The sequence below is a fragment of the Trachypithecus francoisi genome, unplaced genomic scaffold (assembly GCF_009764315.1).
Source record: "Trachypithecus francoisi isolate TF-2019V2 unplaced genomic scaffold, Tfra_2.0 Lachesis_group0, whole genome shotgun sequence".
Lineage (NCBI taxonomy): Eukaryota > Metazoa > Chordata > Mammalia > Primates > Cercopithecidae > Trachypithecus > Trachypithecus francoisi.
In genome coordinates, this window is record NW_022681453.1 from 20259942 (window position 1) to 20280925 (window position 20984).

General features: G+C 57.6%; 1 protein-coding gene across 1 annotated transcript in view; it reads left to right on the top strand.

Annotated features, from left to right (window-relative positions):
- Nucleotides 1-20984, top strand: part of DNAH1 (dynein axonemal heavy chain 1) — an 88465-nt gene that overhangs the window by 28506 nt on the left and 38975 nt on the right. The window contains exons 10-32 of the mRNA XM_033209791.1: nucleotides 3063-3220; nucleotides 4069-4280; nucleotides 5048-5346; nucleotides 6428-6578; nucleotides 7487-7680; nucleotides 7794-8019; nucleotides 8574-8693; nucleotides 9092-9174; nucleotides 10557-10698; nucleotides 11142-11297; nucleotides 11692-11890; nucleotides 11969-12222; nucleotides 13424-13636; nucleotides 15202-15366; nucleotides 16041-16162; nucleotides 16326-16431; nucleotides 16988-17167; nucleotides 17677-17817; nucleotides 18354-18517; nucleotides 18749-18862; nucleotides 19594-19782; nucleotides 20083-20188; nucleotides 20813-20926. Coding sequence (XP_033065682.1) covers nucleotides 3063-3220; nucleotides 4069-4280; nucleotides 5048-5346; nucleotides 6428-6578; nucleotides 7487-7680; nucleotides 7794-8019; nucleotides 8574-8693; nucleotides 9092-9174; nucleotides 10557-10698; nucleotides 11142-11297; nucleotides 11692-11890; nucleotides 11969-12222; nucleotides 13424-13636; nucleotides 15202-15366; nucleotides 16041-16162; nucleotides 16326-16431; nucleotides 16988-17167; nucleotides 17677-17817; nucleotides 18354-18517; nucleotides 18749-18862; nucleotides 19594-19782; nucleotides 20083-20188; nucleotides 20813-20926 — 3808 coding nt within the window. The remainder of the gene's footprint in view (nucleotides 1-3062; nucleotides 3221-4068; nucleotides 4281-5047; nucleotides 5347-6427; nucleotides 6579-7486; nucleotides 7681-7793; nucleotides 8020-8573; nucleotides 8694-9091; nucleotides 9175-10556; nucleotides 10699-11141; nucleotides 11298-11691; nucleotides 11891-11968; nucleotides 12223-13423; nucleotides 13637-15201; nucleotides 15367-16040; nucleotides 16163-16325; nucleotides 16432-16987; nucleotides 17168-17676; nucleotides 17818-18353; nucleotides 18518-18748; nucleotides 18863-19593; nucleotides 19783-20082; nucleotides 20189-20812; nucleotides 20927-20984) is intronic.

The following is a 20984-nucleotide window of genomic DNA, read 5'->3' on the forward strand; positions in this document are numbered from 1 at the left end:
TTCCTGTGGGAAACTCTGGAGCAAGCATGGCACCACCGAATTTGTGCTGGAGGGAGCCAGAACAAGAGGGCTTGACTTTTTTTTTTTTTTTTTGAGACAGGGTCTTGCTCTGTCCCCCAGGCTAGAGTGCAGTGGAGCAATCTTAGCTCACTGCAGAGGGCTTGACTTTCATATCTCTGCATCAGTGGTTGATCATAACTGGGACATGCTCCCACTCCTAAACCAACTGCAGTCGGGGTAAGTTCCACCACGATTGGCTTGGACTAGCTGAGATGTACCCCCGGAACTGGGGCTGTAGTCATCTTCCCCGGAGTTAAGTGAGGAAAGATGGAATTCTAGAACAAAACTGAGGAAGAAGGGAGGGAGTGGATGTCAGGCCACAAGCAGCCATGTGTGGAAGTACCCGTCTTGTGCCAGGCACTGGGGACATAGCAGTGAACATTTCCAACAAAGAGCCTGCATCCTAGGGACTCTCAGCCTGGCCAGAAAGACAGACAATGAAAACTCTGGGTGATTTAGGGTTCTAATAAGTGCTGTGAAGACCAAGTGAGAGAAGGGAATAGAGATGTCTCAGAAGGGCTTCTTTATATTAGGCGGTCAGGGAAAGCCTTCCTCATAGTGGTGATAACATTTGAGTTGAGGTTTAAAAAAGTAAGGGAAGAAGAGGATCCTGGCAGAAGGAACAGCAGTCCTGAGGCTGAGGTAGGGACAAGTTTGTGGTACTTGAGGAGCAGGACAGGATTACTGTGGCTGGGATGCAGAGAGAGAAATGTTGGTCGGGGAGGCTGGACCACATGCAGGGGCAGAGATGTGGCCACAGGCTGACAGTCTGTGCAAGCCATGGATGGTGGTGAGCAGAGGAGTGTCTTGATTATTTACATGTTTAAAATATATTTTTCCAACTCAAGTGGAGAATGAGTTGTAGGGGGCAAGAATGGAAGCAGGGAGGTCAACGAGGAGACTAATGCCATAATCAGGGCCGGAGACCATGATGGTGGCTTGAACCAGAATAGTAGCTGAGTAGCAGGGGAGAAAGAGATGTATTTGAGGTTTCCTCAGAGGTGGAGCCAATGAGAGCTGCTAATGGACTAAATGCAAGCTCACCCCAGGTCTGGGGATTTCCAATCTCAAAGCCCAATTTCAGGATCAGGTGCAGGGGTCACCCACCCTCGGGCCCGGTTATGGTGTTGCACATCCAGTAGTGGGAAGAGACCAGGGACCCCCCACCAGGGCTTTGATTAGCAGGGTGTGTGCACTGCTGTTCAGAGACAAGGAGGCTAGTGGGGGTTGGGGGCAAGCGAGTGACGGGCATGGACAGAAATGAAGAACTTGCTTTCCGATATGCTAGTTCTGACACATTGTGAGGCATCCAGTGTCAGTGTTGAGTGGGCTGGTGGATAAATGAGGGGAGAGAACTGCAGATAGGTGTGAGGGTTCTGGCTGAATAGAATAGGTGGTGTTCAGAGTCCGAGGCTGGAGGAGTTCACTTGGTGGGAGGTGTAGCTGGGGAAGACGAGGGGTCTCAGGACCCCTGGCATAGGCCAATGTTTAGAAGTCAGGGAGGCGAGGAAGATCCAGAGGAAGGGTGTCCCAGAAGCTCCATGAGGACAGCGGTGCAGCAGAGTAGGAGGGAGCCACTGTGCCAAGTCTCTGAGAGGTGAGGCAGAGCCTGGAGCAGTCTCAGGGGCAGCAAGAGGAGAGATGAGGATGGGAAGAAGTGAGCACACCAGTTTTTCCGTAAAGAAACACAAAGAGATAAAGTCAAGGGAGGGAAGGAAGTCAAGGGGCGGCTTCTAACGTGGGACACACCGGAGTGTGTGGGGACCCCTGGGAGGGCGTGGGAGGGAAGGCAAAGAGACTGAGGTGGCTGAAAAGAGGGGCTCCCATGAAGGGAAACTTGCTGGGCTCTTCCTGTGAGCAGGGCATGTTTTCTACCCTGGCAGAAGGCAGGGAGATTCCGGGGTGCGAAAATGTGGTCATTTCTGTCCAATGGCTTCTGAGTTCCAGATGAAATTCGAGGGACTTCACCCAGTGAGGGAGGGCATGTCTGTGAGTTGGCAGAGAAGGTGAGAAAGAGTCTTTTCCAGGTTCCAAGGGAGTGAGTGGATTTCTAGGTCAGGTTGAGGGTGTGTTGAAGTTGAGACCAGTCCCCTGCCTGTGAAGTTCTCCAACATCCTGCAGCTCTGGTGCAAGTGTGGGCTGCAGGAAACTGAGATTCCCTTGTGGTGCCATTACCAGGGCTGATGGGACTATTCAGGGGTGGCAGAGGTGGGAGGGAGGGAGAGATCAATGGAAGAGACCAACTCAAGGAACAGAAAGGGCTGTCCACAAAGGACGGAGACGCTGACTGGCTCAGATGAGGCCTGAGCAAGCCAGGTGCCAGAACACAGCGGCATAGGCAACATGTGCTGAGGAGTGACTGAGCGAATGAGCGAGGGAGCGAGTGAGTGAAATGGCCTCCAAGGGGTCTGCCTGTGTGAGGACGGGGGAGATGGTGTGCACGCTCACGCCAGGTCTGCTGATTTCCGATCTCGGAGCCCAGTTTCAGGGTGAAGTGCAGGGGTCACCTACCCTCAGGCCCAGTCATGGTCTTGCACATCCTGAGTTCTCAGCACCTTCCAGGTACTGCCGTGGTTGCTCAGTGAAAGCAAAGGAGCTCAGTGGCAGGCATCTTCCACTGAGCCATGGGGCAGCGGGCAGGGGAGGTGGGGAGGTACAGGCAATAAGTGGCAGTTCTCTGAGGCTTCTAGGCCCAGAACTTCCTACACCCCATCCCACTGCTTTGGGGCCTGCCTTGGCTCCCAGAGACTGACAACAGAAAATGGGGACAAGGGGCAGAAAATGGGGGACAGAAAATGGGGACAAGGGGCATGAAAGAAGCAAGGGAGGGAGGCACACTTGGATGTTAGTGGCTCAGGGCCGGGCAGGGGTGTGCCCATGAATCCAGAGGGGAAGCCCTAAATGCGTGTCCCCAGGTCCATGCCAGAGCAGAGCCTGGGCCCTGGCTGGGGTTCACAGGGTGTGGAGCCCCTGATTCCCCTATCTCCCATCTCCATGGGCAGGATTCTAGAGCACCTCAGCGGTCTCGCCAGAGAAGTGAGCCTGGACTATGAGCGCAGCATGAACAAAATCAACTTTGACCACATTGTCTCTTCCAAGCCCGAGACCTTCTCCTACGTGACCCTCCCCAAGAAGGAGGAGGAGCAGGTGCCTGAGCAAGGTGAGGGTCACTGGACCAAGACAGGCCCCATGGCCATCCACCTGGCCAGAGCCCCCTCCCACCTTCCCCTCCAGGATCGTCTGCCCTGCCACTGTGGACATCATCAGCCCGACACTCCCTGCACTTCCCATGTCCCCAGCACTTGTCTCACTTCTCCCTGGTGCCTGGAGGGCTCTGGACTGGGGGAAGGGGAAGAAGGCTGTTTTTGAACATATTAGTGGGAACAGCACAGAAGTTGCAAGGTGAACGTGTACTAGGAAACTATGCTGCAGCAGTAGATGGAAGGGGCTCTGCTGATCTGACCTAGAGGATAGTCCTTCTTCCTCCAGTAGCAAGAGAGGAGACCGAGTCTCAGAGCAGGACCCTGGGGCCCGAGAACCCTCCTTGCTTTCAACTCACCTGCCAACCTTCCTAGACTCAGCTTCCTGCTTGTCATGTACTCAGGACGCAAGCTGGGGTATGGACAGTGGGCATTCCGAGAGGTCCTGGTACCCACCCTTTCCTTCCTTGGTGCCCCAGGGCAGGCTGTGGACAGACCTTGAGCTTGTGTGCAGCACGGGCAGGAGTGGATGAGGAGAGGGTTCTCAGTTCTCATCTGCTTCTCAGAGGAGCCTGTGACTAGGGGGTCCTGGAAGGAATTCCTTCACCCATCTCAGAGTAGGCACCTCACTGAAGAGCTGTAGCGCCACTCTGGCAAACTAAGGAAAGGCAGGGCTCTGGGAAGTCCAGTCACTCTTCAGGGAGAAGGCAGGAGTCACAGCCCTCCGTCAAGCACCCTGTGAATCTGTCCTGTCCCCTGGTTTGGCCAGGCAGGGTCTGATCCTGGCCCTTGGCCCCTACCCCTGCAGGGCTGGTGAGTGTCCCCAAGTACCACTTCCGGGAGCAGAAGGAGGACTTCACTTTCGTGTCCTTGCTCACACGGCCAGAGGTCATCACGGCCCTCAGCAAGGTGAGGGCCGAGTGCAACAAGGTGACCACCATGTCCCTGTTCCACTCAAGCCTCTCCAAGTACAGCCGACTGGAGGAGTTTGAGCAGATCCAGTCACAGACCTTCTCCCAGGTTTGTGGGCATCAAGAGCACAGAGGGGCAAGCGCAGGACAGACCCTTGGAGCTGGCAGGCACAGTTCTGAGCCGCAGCAGAAGGCCAGGGTCAGTGGGTCACGTAGTGAGGCTGTGAGTCCCTACTTTTCTCAAAACCTGGCCTCAGCCTCTTCCTAGACCTTATTGGAGGCTGGGGTGGGGACCAAGGATAACAGCTCATCTTGGAGACAAAGGGAAAACCAGGGCAGGCTTTCTTTCCAATCCCTTTCCATCCCAACTCTGGTTGCCTCTGAAGCAGATCCCTTGTCTTAGAAGGGGGAGCAGGAACCTCAGGCACCCCCATGTTGACCTGTGGATTGGGGTATGAGGGAGGTGGGGGTGCACCCCCTCCGTACTCCACTCTGTCTCTGTCTGTGTCTCTGCCTCATTCTCTGTGTCTTTCCCTCTTGGCCCATTTTAGTCTTGTTCTCTGTCTCTCTGCTTCTCTCATCTCATTCTCTGGGTCTCTCTCTCTTATGCCTGGAGGGAAAGTCCCACTTCTGCTGCCCTGTCCTTCCTCCGTCCCTCCTTTCTTCCCTCCTTCCCCGCCCAGCAGCCCTGAGCCCCCAGGGTCACATGAGGCTGTTGGTTGGCAGGGCTTGGCAATAAGTTGGGGTAGGGGACATCCCTCTGCAGTCAGATGAGCCCTGAGCCACCCCAAGCGCCCTGGTGGTAGAGTCCTTAAGTGCAGCTATAGGTGGTGGGTCCCCAGGGTGGCCATGTGATGATGCCTGTGGCCACTCCAGGTACAGATGTTCCTCAAGGACAGCTGGATCAGCTCGCTGAAGGTGGCCATGCGCAGCAGCCTGCGTGACATGAGCAAGGGCTGGTACAACCTCTACGAGACCAACTGGGAGGTGTACCTCATGTCCAAGCTGCGCAAGCTGATGGAGCTGGTGAAGTACATGCTGCAGGACACGCTGCGCTTCCTGGTGCAGGACTCACTTGCCAGCTTCTCACAGTTCATCAGTGACGCCTGCTGCAGCGTACTTAACTGCACCGATGACATGGTCTGGGGTGACGACTTAATTAACAGCCCCTACAGGTGGGGCCCGGCTGGGCAGAGGCACCTCTTGACACCAGAACCGTTCCTTGCTAGGCCCCAGTGGTTGGGATGGAGCAGGGTCGAGGACCAGGGCCAGGGTGCCCATCCGTGCCAGGTCCCAGGCATTAGGGAGAGCCAGAGCTGAGCTCCCTGCAGGCTGCTGGACAATGTCCCACCGACCCTGGCTTACATTGCTTCTGGTGACCTTCATTCACTCGATCATTGAGTTACTCAGTGCAGAAATATTCTTTGAGCACTTGCCGTGAACCAGGCATGGTTCTAAGGGAACAAGAGAGGCCCAGTCCCTGGTCTCATGGGAAAGACAGGCAGCAAGCAGATAAATAAATACACAGTCATTGCCGGTTTTGGCAGGGGCCATAGTGGACACTGGGGGTGGGCCTTTGCCAGGGGGTCAAGGAGGAGGTGGTATCTGTGCCAAGACCTGAGATGTAAGAAGAAACAAGTTGTGAGGCGATGCGAGGTGGAGGCAGGTACAGGCGGAGAGATCAGCATGGGTGGAGGCACCGAAGGGAGGATGGGCCTGGCGCAGTTGAGGAAGGAAAGGCTGGCCAGTGTGGCTGGAGTCGGTGAGGGGAGGGAGGGCTGCTCAGGATGGAGTGAGAGAGCTCGCAGGGACCAGGCCAGATCTCATGGGGCCTCCTGAAGTCTGAGCTGGGGGCTGGATTTATTCTAAGTACAGTTAGAAACCATCAGAGGGCCCCAGCTGGGATCCAGGTTTGGTTCTTGCTGCGTAACGGAGATGCGAAGCCAAGGAAGATGGGCTCCCAGAGAGAGTGTGGGGGCCACAATGCCTAGGCCCTGGCAACCTCAGCACAGGGGTTGGGAGCCTCCCTCTCTTGTGGTGCTTGTGGACCTCGGGGCATGTTAGGAGCAGAGGAACCTGTTTGGTTGGCCTGGGTCTTCCTGTCTGATAACCTGGAGGTGTCTGGGAGGAAGGAGAAGGCAAGCATTGTACATGGAGAGGCTTGAGAGTCATAGCGCTGGCAGGAAGGACAGAGGGCCGCCCCTGCACACAGGCCTCCTAGGCCTTTGCCCACGGTCAACCCGCTATTGCCTGCAGGCCCCGGAAGAATCCCCTGTTCACTGTGGACCTGGTGCTGGACAGCTCTGGGGTACACTACAGCACTCCACTGGAGCAGTTTGAGGCATCTCTGCTGAACCTCTTTGACAAGGGCATCCTGGCCACCCATGCTGTGCCCCAGCTGGAGAAGGTACGTGCTGCAGCCTGAGCAGGCCCCATGCACCTACTGCCCTGGCTGCTGATGGCTCCCTGAGTTTGGGGTGCTGACGCAGTTCAACTGTATCACAGGCCTCCTGTCCAGCAGGCAGCATGCTCAGCCCTGTAACTCTTAAGTATCCCATTTAATGCTCATCACAAGCTGCACTGTGACCTATTAACCCTCGCATTCTGTAGGTGGGGCTTGGAGAAGTGTAATAGCCTAAGATTGTGTAGCTGCTAGTGTCAGATTTTGTAGATGAGGCTTGGAGAAGTGTAATAGTTAACCTAAGATTGCATAGCTGCCAAGTGTCGGAACTGCTATCTGAACCCTGGGCTTGCTGGACCTGTGCTGCTACAGCCGGATCTGATGCAGACCCCATGCTCTTGATCCCACCCAGCTCTTGGCCTCTCTCTTCATCTCCAGAGGTGGACACGGGCTGGCTTCCACATACAGACCCTCTGTCCAAAGTCCCCACCAGTCACTGCCACTGCACACACGCCCAGCTGCACACAGCCCACTTCCAGGCCCAAGAGCCCCTGTAACCCTAGCCCTTCTTGTCTCCCTTGCTGGTCAGTCAGAGCCTTCAACACCCGGTTGTCTTTTCTGCACCTTTCCTTGGTCCTGGGCTGAGTCAGGCCCAGGCAGAGTCATGCCCAGGCAGAGGAAGATGCTGCCCCTTGGTGGGCCTCACAGGGGCTTCTGGCCTTGTAAAGAGACAGCACAGCAAACTCCCTCCTCCCCCTGCATCCCCGCTCTCTGTGTTTGGCACCCTGCTGCCCACTAGGCTTCAGGCCACATCCTGCCCCTGCTTGCTCCTCGGGGGGACTCCCCATCTCCCCTCTGCCCATTCACCCCCTGGCTCATCCAGGTCTACCCTGCCCCATGCCTTCCCTCTGCAGCTGGTGATGGAGGACATCTTCATCAGCGGTGACCCCCTGCTGGAGTCGGTGGGCCTTCATGAGCCACTGGTGGAAGAGCTACGTGCCACCATTGCCAGTGCTGTGTCCAAGGCCATGATCCCACTGCAGGCCTATGCCAAGGAGTACCGAAAATACCTGGAGCTGAACAACAATGACATTGCCTCCGTCCTCAAGTGCGTACGTGTGCCCATGCGTGCTAGAGCATGTCCGTGTGTCTTTGCATGTGTATCCCCTGCCCACTCTACTCACTGTTCTCTGCCCCCTCCCGTGTGCTTACTGTCCTCAGAGCCTACCAGACGCAGGGCCTGTTGGCCCAGGAGGTGCGGGAGGTGGTGCTCACCCACTTGCAGGAGAAGGAGATCCTGGACAGCTCACTACCCAGCAGCATCATCATTGGGCCTTTCTACATCAACACTGACAACGTCAAGCAGAGCCTGTCCAAGAAGCGCAAGGCCCTGGCCACTTCCATGCTGGACATCCTTGCCAAGAACCTGCACAAGGAGGTGGACAGCGTAAGTGCCCACCTGCCCCACCTCAGTGACCACAGCAGCACACACGGACCCTCACATACACGGCAATATGTCCCCAGGCAGGGTCTGGGGTATCTGCGGACACCCAGGCCAAGGGAAGGAGCTGGAAATCACCGTGCCCCATCCCTGCCTGTCTGCGGGGAGTTGTCCCATATGGGAGGTCCCAGGAAATGGGGATTTCCACCTCCTTCCCCAGACTTGTAGAGGCCTGGGAAGCCTCATGAAGGATACCCTTGACGGACTTGTTTCATGGAACTAGGGGATTCGAGCGCAGGCCTCAGAAGCCCTGCGTGTGTTGGTAGGGCTGGAGGAGGCTGGGAGGGTAAGGTGTGCCGAGTCACCCCCTTGCCCCACTGACAGTCCTCAGCAACCCAGGGAGCCCACCAGGAGCACCCTTCTTGGAAAGCGGCCGCAGGGTGTTTTGGGGGAGGGGACAGTTACCTGCCGGGAGATGCAGGAGACCAAGGAGGAGGAGCAGGCGAGGGAAGGCAAGGGAGCAGCACGCTGCCCTCCCCAGCGCCTCCTCCCACTGCCAGATCTGTGAGGAGTTCCGCAGCATCAGCCGCAAGATCTACGAGAAACCCAACAGCATTGAGGAGTTGGCTGAGCTGCGAGAGTGGATGAAGGGCATCCCGGAGAGGCTGGTGGGCCTGGAGGTGAGGCAGGCACACGGGCACTGGGGCCAGGGAGGCACAGGGCTGGTGTTAAGAGTCCGAGGGCTGGGTCAGGCATGGGCTGGGAGGTCAGGACCCAGGAGGCTAAGGGTGAGGTAGTTGGACAGAGGACAGATGGGGTTTAGGGGGTTGTAAGCTGGGGCTTCAGAGCTCTGCTGTCTGGGGATCGGGGGCTGGAAGCTGGAGGTGTGGTGGCCATGGCTGTTGGAACCCTGAGCCTGATGCTGCCCTTGCACCCTGGGCCTCCTTCCCTGGCCCAGGCCTCCCCGATCTGAAAGAGAGCAACCCCTCTCTAGCACCCGTCTCTCTGGGGAGCCAGGTTCCGATTACCCACCCCTCTCTGGCACACGTGCAGTTCTCATTACCACCTGTCTGTGCAGGAGCGTATTGTGAAGGTCATGGATGACTACGAGGTCATGGATGAATTCCGCTACAGCCTCAGCTCAGATGACTTCAATGACAAGTGAGTGGGAGCTTGACCCCCATGCCAGGTGCGGGTTGGAGCGTGAGGGGAGCTGCTGAGCTGCAGAGGCTCCCACATGCCCCGGCTGCCACAGTCTGTACAGTCTCCCCAGAAACGCCCCACTGAGAGTCCAGAGGCCAGCGCTCCACACATGGGCCGAGACCAGCCAGGGCCAGGTGGCCAGTGGGGCAGAGGGAATTCATTTGGGCCTCTTGGCCTCAGCGGCTCCCTAACCCTGTCTCTGTGCTGTCAATGGCCTGGCACACATTTTGCTTGTTTGTTTTTTGAGACGGGGTTTTGCTCTGTCACCCAGGCTGGAGTGCAGTAGTGCGATCTCAGCTCATTGTGACCTCTGCCTCCCGGGTTCAAGTGATTCTCCCTGCCTCAGCCTCCTGAGTAGCTGAGATTACAGGTGCCCACCACCAAGCCCGGCTAATTTTTGTATTTTCAGTAGAGACAGGGTTTCATCATGTTGGCCAGGCCGGTCTCGAACTCCTGACCTCAGGTGATCCGCCTGCTTTGCCCTCCCAAACTGCTAGGATTACAGGCGTGAGCCACCGCGCCCAGCCTGACACATGTATTTTACTGTGGACCTAGGGTTTCCTGTTTGTGGCTGGTGCACTTTGGGGTTCTTGGGAGCACCGAGAGAGGCAAAGCTCAGCCTGGTGGGCAGTCCCTGGAGAGGGGCATTTGTCCCCACCCAAGTCAAAAGCCTTGTGGGAAACAGCCTTAGGTGCCCTTTTCCAACCAAGCCTTACTGAGGCCGCCAGAGACCCCACACCCACTGCTGCCTCACAGGTGTTGGGGGAGTCAGGACCGTCAGGACCCTGCCCAGGAGAGGGAGACACTGGCAGACAGGGCACCCGGGTGCTCAGGGGGAACTCCCCCAGGGTCAGCATCCCTAGGCCGGCTGCAGGTGGAATCCCCACATCCCACAGATCCCCTATGTCAGCTGGGCAAAGGGAGTTGGTCTGACCTGAAGGCAGCTGGCCTGAGGGCCCTGGCTAGAAACTGTGGCTTTGCCTCCTCTGAGGAAAGGTCCCTCTGGCCCTTGAGGCTTAAGAGGGGAACTCAGCCTCACTCCTCTCACTTCCCCTTGGTCCCCATCACTGCACTGGGCACCTTGGGTCTGCATCTCACTGGATGCAGACTGCAGCTCCCAGTGGGCAGGGCAGCCTCCCTGATGGTGGCAGTAGTGCCTCCCAGCTCACCTGCACTTCCCAGCTGTCTGGCCCCAAGGGGCCTCCACAGCTGCCTGGATTTCCCCTGATCCCCCTTCTCTCTGGTTGCCTGGGTGCCTGGTGGGATGCCCCTGCCTGGCCTTGCCACTCGAACACTTCAGCCGCAATATTTCTCCCAATCCCCACCCCCATCCCGGCCAGATGGATTGCCAGCAACTGGCCTTCTAAGATCCTTGGGCAGATAGAGCTGGTGCAGCAGCAGCATGTGGAGGATGAGGAGAAGTTCCGCAAAATCCAGATCATGGATCAGAACAACTTCCAAGAGAAGCTGGAAGGGCTGCAGGTGGGGCACGGCTGCAGGCTTGCTGAACACACCCCCCACCACACACACACAGTTCTCCAGGGCCTGGCCTCACTTCTTGCATTCAGGAGGTGCTGAGTCAACATGTGATGGGCGAGCAGATGGATGAATGAATAAATGGCTGAAAGAATGAACCCAAAGGCCAAAGAGATGCCTAGGCAGCAAGCTCCAGAAAGATTCAGAGTAGTAAAGCTCTCAGCTCTTCTGTTGTGTCCTTGGTGGCCCACGGGGCAGTGGGCACAGTGTCAGGGCACTGAGTCTCCCCTGGCCTTTCTGTGAGGAACCTGCTCACTCCAGGACAACAACCTCCTTAGAACTGAGAGGAGTAGATGTCCTGGGACCTCTGGTTCCCTGGGTTTGCATAGGAAGGCGTGGACACAAGTAGGGCTGCAGGGGCATCTGACCCATTGCTCCTTGGCCTGCAGCTGGTGGTAGCTGGCTTCTCCATCCACGTGGAGATTTCGCGAGCACACGAGATCGCCAACGAGGTGCGGCGCGTCAAGAAGCAGCTGAAGGACTGCCAGCAGCTGGCCATGCTCTACAACAACCGCGAGCGCATCTTCGGCTTGCCCATCACCAATGTAGGCCTCCTGCAGGCACCCTTCCCCCATCCCCCCAGGCTTGAGAAAGCATCTCATGTAGATGCAGCTGCCAGGGGGCAGGGCTCTGGCATTTGGGGGCAGGACCCAGCAGGCTGCAGAGTGGAGATAGCCCAACCCTGGCCCTCAGGTTGAGGAGGCCCTGGTACCAGGCAGGGGGCCTGAGGGTCAGCCCAGGCCTGGTGCAATAGCTCAGAGCCCAGATCTCGGGTGGGAAGAGAAAAAGGGAGACCAGGCCCAGGTGTGTGGGGGCAGGGTCAGGGACAGCAGCCAGGAGTAAGGGAGAGGGAGAGGACCTGGCCCAAGAAGGGGCAGCTTGGAGAGAGACTGGGGAGTGTCCCAGGACAGCCCCATCCCTGCCCTCCTGTCCCTGCAGTATGACAAGCTCTCCAGGATGGTGAAGGAGTTCCAGCCCTACCTGGACCTTTGGACCACAGCTTCTGACTGGCTGCGCTGGTCGGAGAGCTGGATGAATGACCCCCTCTCTGCCATTGATGCCGAGCAGCTGGAGAAGAACGTGGTTGAAGCCTTCAAGACCATGCACAAGTGCGTGAAGCAGTTCAAGGACATGCCAGGTAGAGACGCAAGCCGGCTGATCTCCTCCTCCCTGCCTCTGCCGCCTGCCTCTCATGCCTTTCTGTCCTACCCGGCAGCCTGCCAGGAAGTGGCCTTGGACATCCGGGCCCGCATCGAGGAGTTCAAACCATACATCCCGCTGATCCAGGGACTGCGCAACCCTGGCATGCGGAACCGGCACTGGGAGACACTGTCCAACCAGATCAACATCAACGTCAGGCCCAAGGCCAACCTGACCTTTGCTCGCTGCCTCGAGATGAACCTGCAGGACCATATCGAGAGCATCAGCAAGGTGGCCGAGGTGGCTGGCAAGGAGTACGCCATCGAGCAGGTGGGCAGCCACCAGTGGGCCCAGCCACCCCAGCCAGGCCCTGCCAGACAGCCTGGCCTCCTGCTCTGGCAACCACAGCCACTTGGGAGGATGACAGTAATAAGCCCCATCCCTGGGGTCATGAGGCCCAGGTGTTGAGATGCATTCTATTAAGTGAGTTAATAATGCACATAGAGTTCTTGATAGTGTCCACCATTGCTATTATTCTTCAGTTACTCCTCTCAAGAGCCCCAGGAAGGAGCTGATAGCATTAGCCTCAATTTAACAGATGAGTCAGGCCGGGTGCAGTGACACACGCCTGTAAATCCCAACACTTTAGGAGGCTGAGGAGGAAGTATCACTTGAGCCCAGGAGTTTGAGACCAGCCTAGGCACATAGGGAGACCCCCATCTCTACAGAAAATTAAGATATTAGCCAGGCATGGTGGCACATGCTTGTGGTCCCAGCTTCTTGGGAGGCCAAGGCTGCAGTGAGCGGTGATTATGCCACTGCACTCCAGCCAGGAAGACAGACTGAGACCCTGTCTCAAAATAAAACAAAACAAAACAAAACAAAAAACATACATCAATTAAGGCTCACAAAGGTTCAGCAACTGGCCAGGGTGACACAGTAAATGCCGGAGGTGGGACCAGCGCCCCCACTCCTGCTAATCTTAGCTGCCTCCCAACATGTGTGTACAACCACATGCAGCACATGTGTAAGAGTGAACTGGGCTGAACACAGTGACTCATGCCTATAATCCCAGCACTTTGGGAGGTCGAGGCGGTGGATCACTTGAGGTCAGGAGTTCGAGACCAGCCTGGCTAACGTAGTGAAACTCCGTCTCTAATAAAAACACAAAAACTAGCTGGGCATGGTGGCGCACGCCTGTAATCCCAGCTACTCGGGAGGCTGAGGCAGGAGAATTGCTTGAATCTGGGAGGCAGAGGTTGCAGTGAACCAAGATTGTGCCACTGCGCTCCAGCCTAGGTGACAGAGCGAGACTCCACCTCAGAAAAAAAAAAAAAAAAGAGTGAATTGGCCCTGAATTCAGATGAGGGCTCACATGGGACTTGTTGCCAGACAAGCCGAGAGTATTTGCCAGAGGGGCCATGTGGAGGTCATGGCCAGGTACTGTCTGCTGCTTCCCTGGGCAGGGCTGGTCAGACAGCATCAGGACCAGCCCCTCCCAGGACTCAGTCTGGCTTGTCCCCCACCCCAGGCACTGGACAAGATGGAGAAGGAGTGGTCGACCATCCTGTTCAATGTACTGCCCTACAAGGCGACAGACACCTACATCCTGAAGAGCCCGGACGAGGCCTTGCAGCTGCTGGACGACCACATCGTCATGACCCAGAGCATGTCATTTTCACCCTACAAGAAGCCCTTTGAGCAGCGCATCAACTCCTGGGAGAACAAACTGAAGCTGACCCAGGTCGGCCCTCCCCCCAGTCCTTCCCTTATCGCTCCCCCAATTCAGAGACCCCAGTCCACAGGTGTCACTGATGGTCTCCAGGTGGGGTTCAAAGTGTCGCAGTGCCTTGCCCCCATTCACACAGTCCTGGCTCTCTGGCAGACCCCGCCCCAGTGCATTCAGAGGGGGACAACTAGGATGGGCTCTCCATCCATGAGGTTCAGCTACTGGATGAGGCAAATAAGGGTGTGTAGGGGCAGTATTTCGGTCCCAAAATGTGGCTGAGGATGGGCCTGAGAACTGCCAGCCGGCCTCCCCAGGGCTGCCTGAGCTTGGTACAACCAGGATCTCCAGTACTGACACTTTCTGGGCCAGATATCACAAGGCCCCAGAGCACCTCAGTGCCCTTTCCGACCCTGTCCTGAGCTTCCATTCTCTTCTCATTTGGAGCTACCTTGGTTGAGGGGACTGGGCCACCAGGGACTGTACTTGTCTTGGGCTCTCAAGGCCAGAGGCAAGGGCTGCCCACAGAGCCCTGGAGGGCAGTCCCAGGGCCAGCCTGCAGGTGTGACTGTGATATCCCCTTCCCTGGGCCTCCCTGGGAGCTGTTCAGAGACCTCCGGTGAAGGCCAGAAGCAAGTGAGGAGGGCTCCTCTGTGTGCCTGGACCACCCAGAGATGCCCGAGCTGGTCAGCACTGTCCCAGGTCTCCCTCTGCTCACGCTGTCCACTCGACCTGGAGTTCGATGCCCGCCTTCCATCTCCTCCAAGGCCCAGCACCAAGCAGCCTCGCCAAATCTCCCTCACCCTCCTTCAAGGGGTTCCCACCGAGGCCATTGTCAGTGCCTCTTACGGAGTCCACTACACATGCTGGATCCATGATTCAGAGGCAGAACTGGCCCCTTAGTGGGCTGTGGGCCCCTCGAGGGAAGGGACCAGGCCGCGTTCCCTTCTGTTTCCCCTAGTGCCCACCAGGGCCTGGCACAGTGCTGACACTGCTGACTGTGACCCCCATCCCATGAGGAAGAAATGGATGAGTGTGTGAGTTTGCGCTGATGCGAGAAGACAAGAGATACATCCTGAATTGGGATTTTGGAGGCAGAAGGGGGAAATGGCTCATTTTGAAGATGTCTCACCCTTGGACTCATGTTTCAGAGAGTATTTTAGGACTCTCACACTCAAGACCCATTGGATCTCAGAGAATCCTGGGGTCATGGACCCAGAAGTCCTTCCAGGAAGGAGGCTGGTTTGTCTCCCAGGCTCCAAGTCTTTCCTATCACTGCAGGCTTTGCTGGCGTGGGTGTGTTCCTTCCTTTGGAAGAGCAGCTCCCCCAGCTCCTTTGGAAGCTTGGGCGTCCTGTGGGGATGTGGGACTTCTCTGGAGGGCAGGCATCCCTGTATCCTCTTTGTTCCCTGGAGTACCACAGATGACAGCGCCATCTAGAAATCTCCCTGTAGACACTGGCTCTGGTGTCCAGTACTCTGCCCAACATGCTGGTGGGGTGAAATGTCTCAGTCATGGGGACAAACCCCAGCTTGGACCCTGACAGTCCATATTGCACCCCTCCCTGCCCCTCCTCTCCCCAGGAGGTTCTGGAGGAGTGGCTGAACTGTCAGCGGTCCTGGCTCTACCTGGAGCCCATCTTTAGCTCTGAGGACATCAACCGGCAGCTGCCTGTGGAGAGCAAGCGCTACCAGACCATGGAGCGGATCTGGAAGAAGATCATGAAGAACGCCTATGAGAACCGGGAGGCAAGCTCAATGGGGGTGGGAGGGGTAGCTGGGATCCCCAAGGGCCCTGGTCACGTAGCCTCCTAGTCTCTTCCCTCCCTACACAGAAAAAGCTGGCAGCTGGCTTACTGAGGATTTGGTCTTTTTTTTTTTTTAGACAGAGTCTTGCTCTGTCATCTAGGCTGGAGTGCAGTGGCGCAATCTCGGCTCACTGCAAGCTCCGCCTCCCGGGTTCACGCCATTCTCCTGCCTCAGCCTCCCGAGTAGCTGAGACTACAGGCATGTGCCACCATGCCCAACTGATTTTTTTTTTTTTTTTTTTTAGTAGAGTCGGGGTTTCACCATGTTGGTCAGGCTGGTCTCGAACTCCTGACCTCAGGTAATCCACCCGCCTCAGCCTCCCAAAGCGCTGGGATTACAGGCTTAAGCCACCATGCCCGGCCCATATTAGCATTTTAGAAGCCCTGACAAGTCCTGCAGCAAAGCAAACTCTTTAGCTTTGTTTAACTCTAACTTGTTTGACCATAGAATTTTTTCTGTGGGGCTGATGGATGCAGCCACTGGCTCAGGGAGAATTTTTCTGCATCTTCCTCCCCAGTCCCTGCTGACTGGCTGGTGAGTGCTCTGGGACGAGCCTGCCTTGCTACCTGGACCATGCTCACTGCCTGTTTCTGTGCATGGCACGGGTCCTGCAGGTGATCAATGTGTGTTCCGACCTGAGGATGCTTGACAGCCTGCGGGACTGCAACAAGATTCTGGACCTGGTGCAGAAGGGCCTCAGCGAGTATCTGGAGACCAAGCGGAGTGCCTTCCCCAGGTGGGCACCACTTGGCCCATGCCCACCCCACCACTGTCTGCCCGTGAGGCTGAGGCGTCCAGGGCCCTGCTCAGGCTAGGGTGCGGGGATGTCCGTAGTGCTGGGGCAGCTGGGGCCCAGGGAGCCTGCACGACCCGCTTCCTCACCCCTGTTCCCCTGGCAGATTCTACTTCCTGTCAGATGACGAACTACTAGAGATCTTGTCGCAGACAAAGGACCCCACGGCCGTCCAGCCACACCTACGCAAGTGCTTCGAAAACATCGCACGGGTGGGCAGCAGGGCCCGGGGCTCAGGGCCGGGAGCATGGGGCATCTTCCCAGGGAGAACCTCTCTCCTTTTGTGATGAGCCCTTTTAGCAGGAAATGTGGCAAATGACATTCCTGGTCTTTGGAGACACCCCTGGGGCCTGTGGGAGGAAGGTCAACTGCAGAATCTCCAGTTCAGGGCTGGGGGCCCTAGATTTCCAACTCACCAGGGGCTCCCTGTCTCCCCCAGCACACTGCAAAACCCATGAGACCAGAGGCCTGTGACCTGCTTTGTCTTCCCTTATCTATTTGGGAGGCTGGGGACATGCAGAGCAGTCAGCCTCTTTCCCCAAAGCCTGCTTCATGCCCGGCCTGGGCTGGGGCCTGAACACTGCTGGGGAGAAGGCAGGCCATCCAGCCTGGGAAGGCCCAGCCAAGATAGACTCTCAGGGGGACGTGAAGTCAGGGCTGTCCTCCTGAGGTGGAGGGCACCGGGCAGGCTCAGCGCTGGGGCTGTGGTGGCCAGGGCATCTGGGCATACCAGGGGCGACCCCACTCCTGCTCCCCCACTGCTTGCAGCTGCTGTTCCAGGAGGACCTGGAGATCACGCATATGTACTCGGCTGAGGGGGAGGAGGTGCAGTTGTCCTTCTCCATCTACCCCTCCAGCAACGTGGAGGACTGGCTGCAGGAGGTGGAGCGCAGCATGAAGGCCAGTGTGCACGACATCATTGAGAGGGCCATCAGGGCCTACCCCACGGTGAGCCTCCCACAGCCCATACAGTCTTCCGCCCCTGCACTCCTCTGTTTCCTCTCAGTGCTCTCCTGCTCCAGCCGGCCTCATCCTCAGGCTGCAGCCATGAGGTCCCTGGGGGTTCAGGAGGGACTCTGAAGTCTTTCCTTTCTGCACACACTCCAGAAAGTGAGACTCACTCCTAATGATCATCGGGACGGCTATTCTGTTCCCAGCACTCACTGGGTGCCAGGCTCCAGGCTGGGTCCTCTCCTGCAGTCTTTCTCTCAGCCCCATGACCATGACCTGCAGCTGGGCTCTAGGTGACTCCCCAGCCTGCAGAGTCAGTTCAGTGATATCTCTGCCACCCGGAGAAGCCCAGAGCATAAGGGCTTCCCTGCTCTGGAGGGACTAGTGGCATCAACAACTGGAGTCAAGTCTGAAAGGCCAGAGCATAGACAGCATTCAGAGGAAGAAGAGAGAATGGGATTGGGGCTACAGCTGTCCGGGTCAGCCTGCCCATGTTGTCTTCCCAGATGCTCAGGACCCAGTGGGTTCTGAACTGGCCTGGCCAGGTGACCATCGCTGGGTGTCAGACCTACTGGACCATGGAGGTGGCAGAGGCTCTGGAGGCTGGCGACCTCAGAAGCCGGCTGTTCCCCCAGCTCTGCCAGCAGGTTGGAGTCAAGAGGACCCCTCTCTGTCCCCCTCCACCCCCAACATGGTACAGGAGGGCCCAGTCCCAGTCCAGTCCAGGAGCTCTTTCCTATATTGAGCCTGGAAGAGGCCCAGGGTTGGGTCTAAAGGGGAGGTCAGACACCCTTGAAGTGTCTCACAACCAGCCACCCACAGGAAGGATGGGCCTGAGGCGATGCTGCCTCCCCAAGGGTCAGTGAGGGAGCCACGCGCCTGGTCCCTCCTGCACAGTACTGCAGGTACCCATTGCCCTGTGCTCCGGCGCCTTGCCAGGCTCCCCCTCCCAGCATTGAGGGCTCAGACAGCACCACATGCTGCAGGGAGGCAGACACCAGGCGTGTGCCTCCATTCTACTTCCATCTTCCCCCAGCCTGGTCTCTGCTCCCCTCCCAACTCAGACCATCAGAGCCCCCCGGGATAGAGGGACTGTTCGTGGTGGAAGCCTACCCTCTGTGAAAGGGGAGGGTGAGCCTCGTCGTGGTACCCTGATGTTTGACAGTGCCCCCCACTACTGCAGCTCAGTGATCTGGTGGCCCTGGTGCGAGGGAAGCTGTCCCGTATGCAGCGGGCAGTGCTGTCAGCGCTAATCGTCATTGAGGTCCACGCCAAAGATGTGGTGAGCAAGCTAATCCAGGAGAACGTGGTCAGCGTGAATGACTTCGAGTGGATCTCACAGCTGAGGTGAGGATGTGGGGGGCGCCCCCAGGGCCAGACCAGCTGCCAGGAAGGGGCAGGGCAAAAGAGGAAAGTCAGTTAGCAATAAGCTGGTCCCTGTCCTCGAGGCTCTGGGACAAGCTGGGCATGGGTTCCTTGATGCCCTCAGTCCCAAAAAGAGCCCTCTCTCCTTGACTATATATCCTGCCCAGTGGCCCACAGCCCCATAGCCAGGCCCCCATCTCCTTGCACCACCAGGTACTACTGGACAAATAATGACCTGTATATCCGTGCTGTGAATGCTGAGTTCATCTATGGCTACGAGTACCTGGGCAACAGTGGGAGGCTGGTGATCACGCCCCTCACTGACAGGTGTGCGTTCCCCTCTTGCTCCTTCCCACCCTCCCTCCAGTTCTCTCTGGCCCAGGAGTCCAGGGACCATGGCCACTCTGGAGTGATCTAGTCCATCAGAGCAGAGCAGGGTTAAGACCAAGGGCTTTGGGCTCAGACCTCAGTTCTGCCCATCACAAGCAGAGTGACTTCGGGCAGGTGACTTGACGCCTCTGTGCCTGAGTTTCCTCTGAGGCCTCCTCAGGGTGGTAATGAGAACTTCATGAGCTGATACATGGAGAGCTCTCAGCACACGTGTGGCACTCAGTGAGCATCTAATGGGTATGCGCTTTCCTGTTTTTATCTGTCAATTCCTCCTTTAATGTGCCGGAGGAACTGAGCTGAGAGACATCACGGGTGAGCCCTTTTCTAACAGTTCTCTCCTACCTCAGTCAGTCATGTCATCTTGCTGCATGTGTCTAGCACCAGCTGGATTTTCAAGCTGTGTTTTGAGCGAGGGAAGTCAAGTGTGGCCACATGTTGGCCATCCCCAGGGGTCCCTGGGCAAAGTTGGGCAGGGCAGTGAAATGGGACAAGGAATGCGCTAGGCAGGTGTCCACAGGCTCCAGTCCTGACCCCGGAGCCAGGGCTGGGCACACCCAGGCCCCCCAAAGGGGAACGGGGCGAGAGGCCCCAGTCCATAGGAAATTCCAAGGAAAGGGGGAGTGTCTAGGCTATGTGCAGCCCAAGCCCACCTCCTCGCTCTCCTGCAGGTGCTACCTGACACTGACCGGGGCCCTGCACCTCAAGTTTGGGGGTGCCCCAGCTGGCCCGGCTGGCACAGGCAAAACTGAGACCACCAAAGACCTGGGCAAGGCTTTGGCCATACAGACCGTTGTGTTCAACTGCTCTGACCAGCTTGACTTCATGGCCATGGGCAAGTTCTTCAAGGGGCTGGCCAGGTGAGGCTGGGCCTGAGGCTGGCACAGGATGGGGTAGAACAGCCAAGCTCTCCTTGGGGAGGGCTAGGTGAGGACACTGCCTGAGAGGGTCCTCAAAGGATGGTGGAGGGGACAAAAGGGGGTAATAGGCATCAGGGGTTGGTCCCGGGGGCATTGGGGTGGGGAGTGGCAGTGGGTTGAAGACTGAGCTGATGGAGATTGCCCCTGAGGGCTTCCTCCCAAGTGGAGTTGGAGGGGGCCCTCAGAGGGAGGTTGAGCTCTGAACATGTGTGCCCCATCCGATGTTCTGGCCTCACTCAGTGCCGGGGCCTGGGCCTGCTTCGACGAGTTCAATCGCATCGACATTGAGGTGCTGTCTGTGGTGGCGCAGCAGATCACCACCATCCAGAAGGCGCAGCAGCAGCGGGTGAGCCTGGGGGCGCCGCTCTACTCCCTTGAATCTGCCACGTTCGTGCTACCATACCGCTCCCCATTGCAGGCTGAGAAGCTAGGCGCTAGGGTCCGCCCTGGGTCCAGCCTCTCTTGTCCCAGGGGGCACACCCTCACTCCAGTCTGTGGGCGGCTCCCAGGCCAAGCTGTGGGGGATGAAGGAGTCCCCTCCTCGTTACATCCTGACTTTTATGGAAAGCCCCAGGCATTAGTCCTCTCTCTAGCCACGTGCAGGGCGGCCAGGAGCCTTGTTCTGGGACAAGAGCTGAGAGGCTGGCAGTTACCTCCTCCCTGACTCCCCTAGTCAGGCTGAGCTTGCTTAGGGCTGGGGAATTGGGGGTGGAGTGAGTGGGAAGCAGGAGATGTGGAGACCTCCAAGGGCCTGAAGCCAGGAGTTGGGAGGCCATGGGTAGCCAGCCACTGGGGCCTGAGGTTTCAGGCCAGATCCTGAGAGAGGGTCCAACCCATGGTCAGGGGTCCAGGCCTGGCCTACCAGCTGCAGCCAGGACAGGAGCATCACCAGGGGACAAGGGGCCCACTCAGAGGAGGGGACAAGGTTGGGCACCCTAGTCCCAGGCAAGTCAGCCTCTTCCTGCTGCAGGTGAAACGCTTCATGTTTGAGGGTGTGGAGATCCCACTGGTGCCATCCTGCGCGGTGTTTATCACCATGAACCCAGGCTATGCTGGCCGCACGGAGCTGCCTGACAATCTGAAGGCAAGTGCAGGCCCAGAGTGGCCCAGGAAGCACCGGAGCTCTGGCCTGAGTTCAGAGA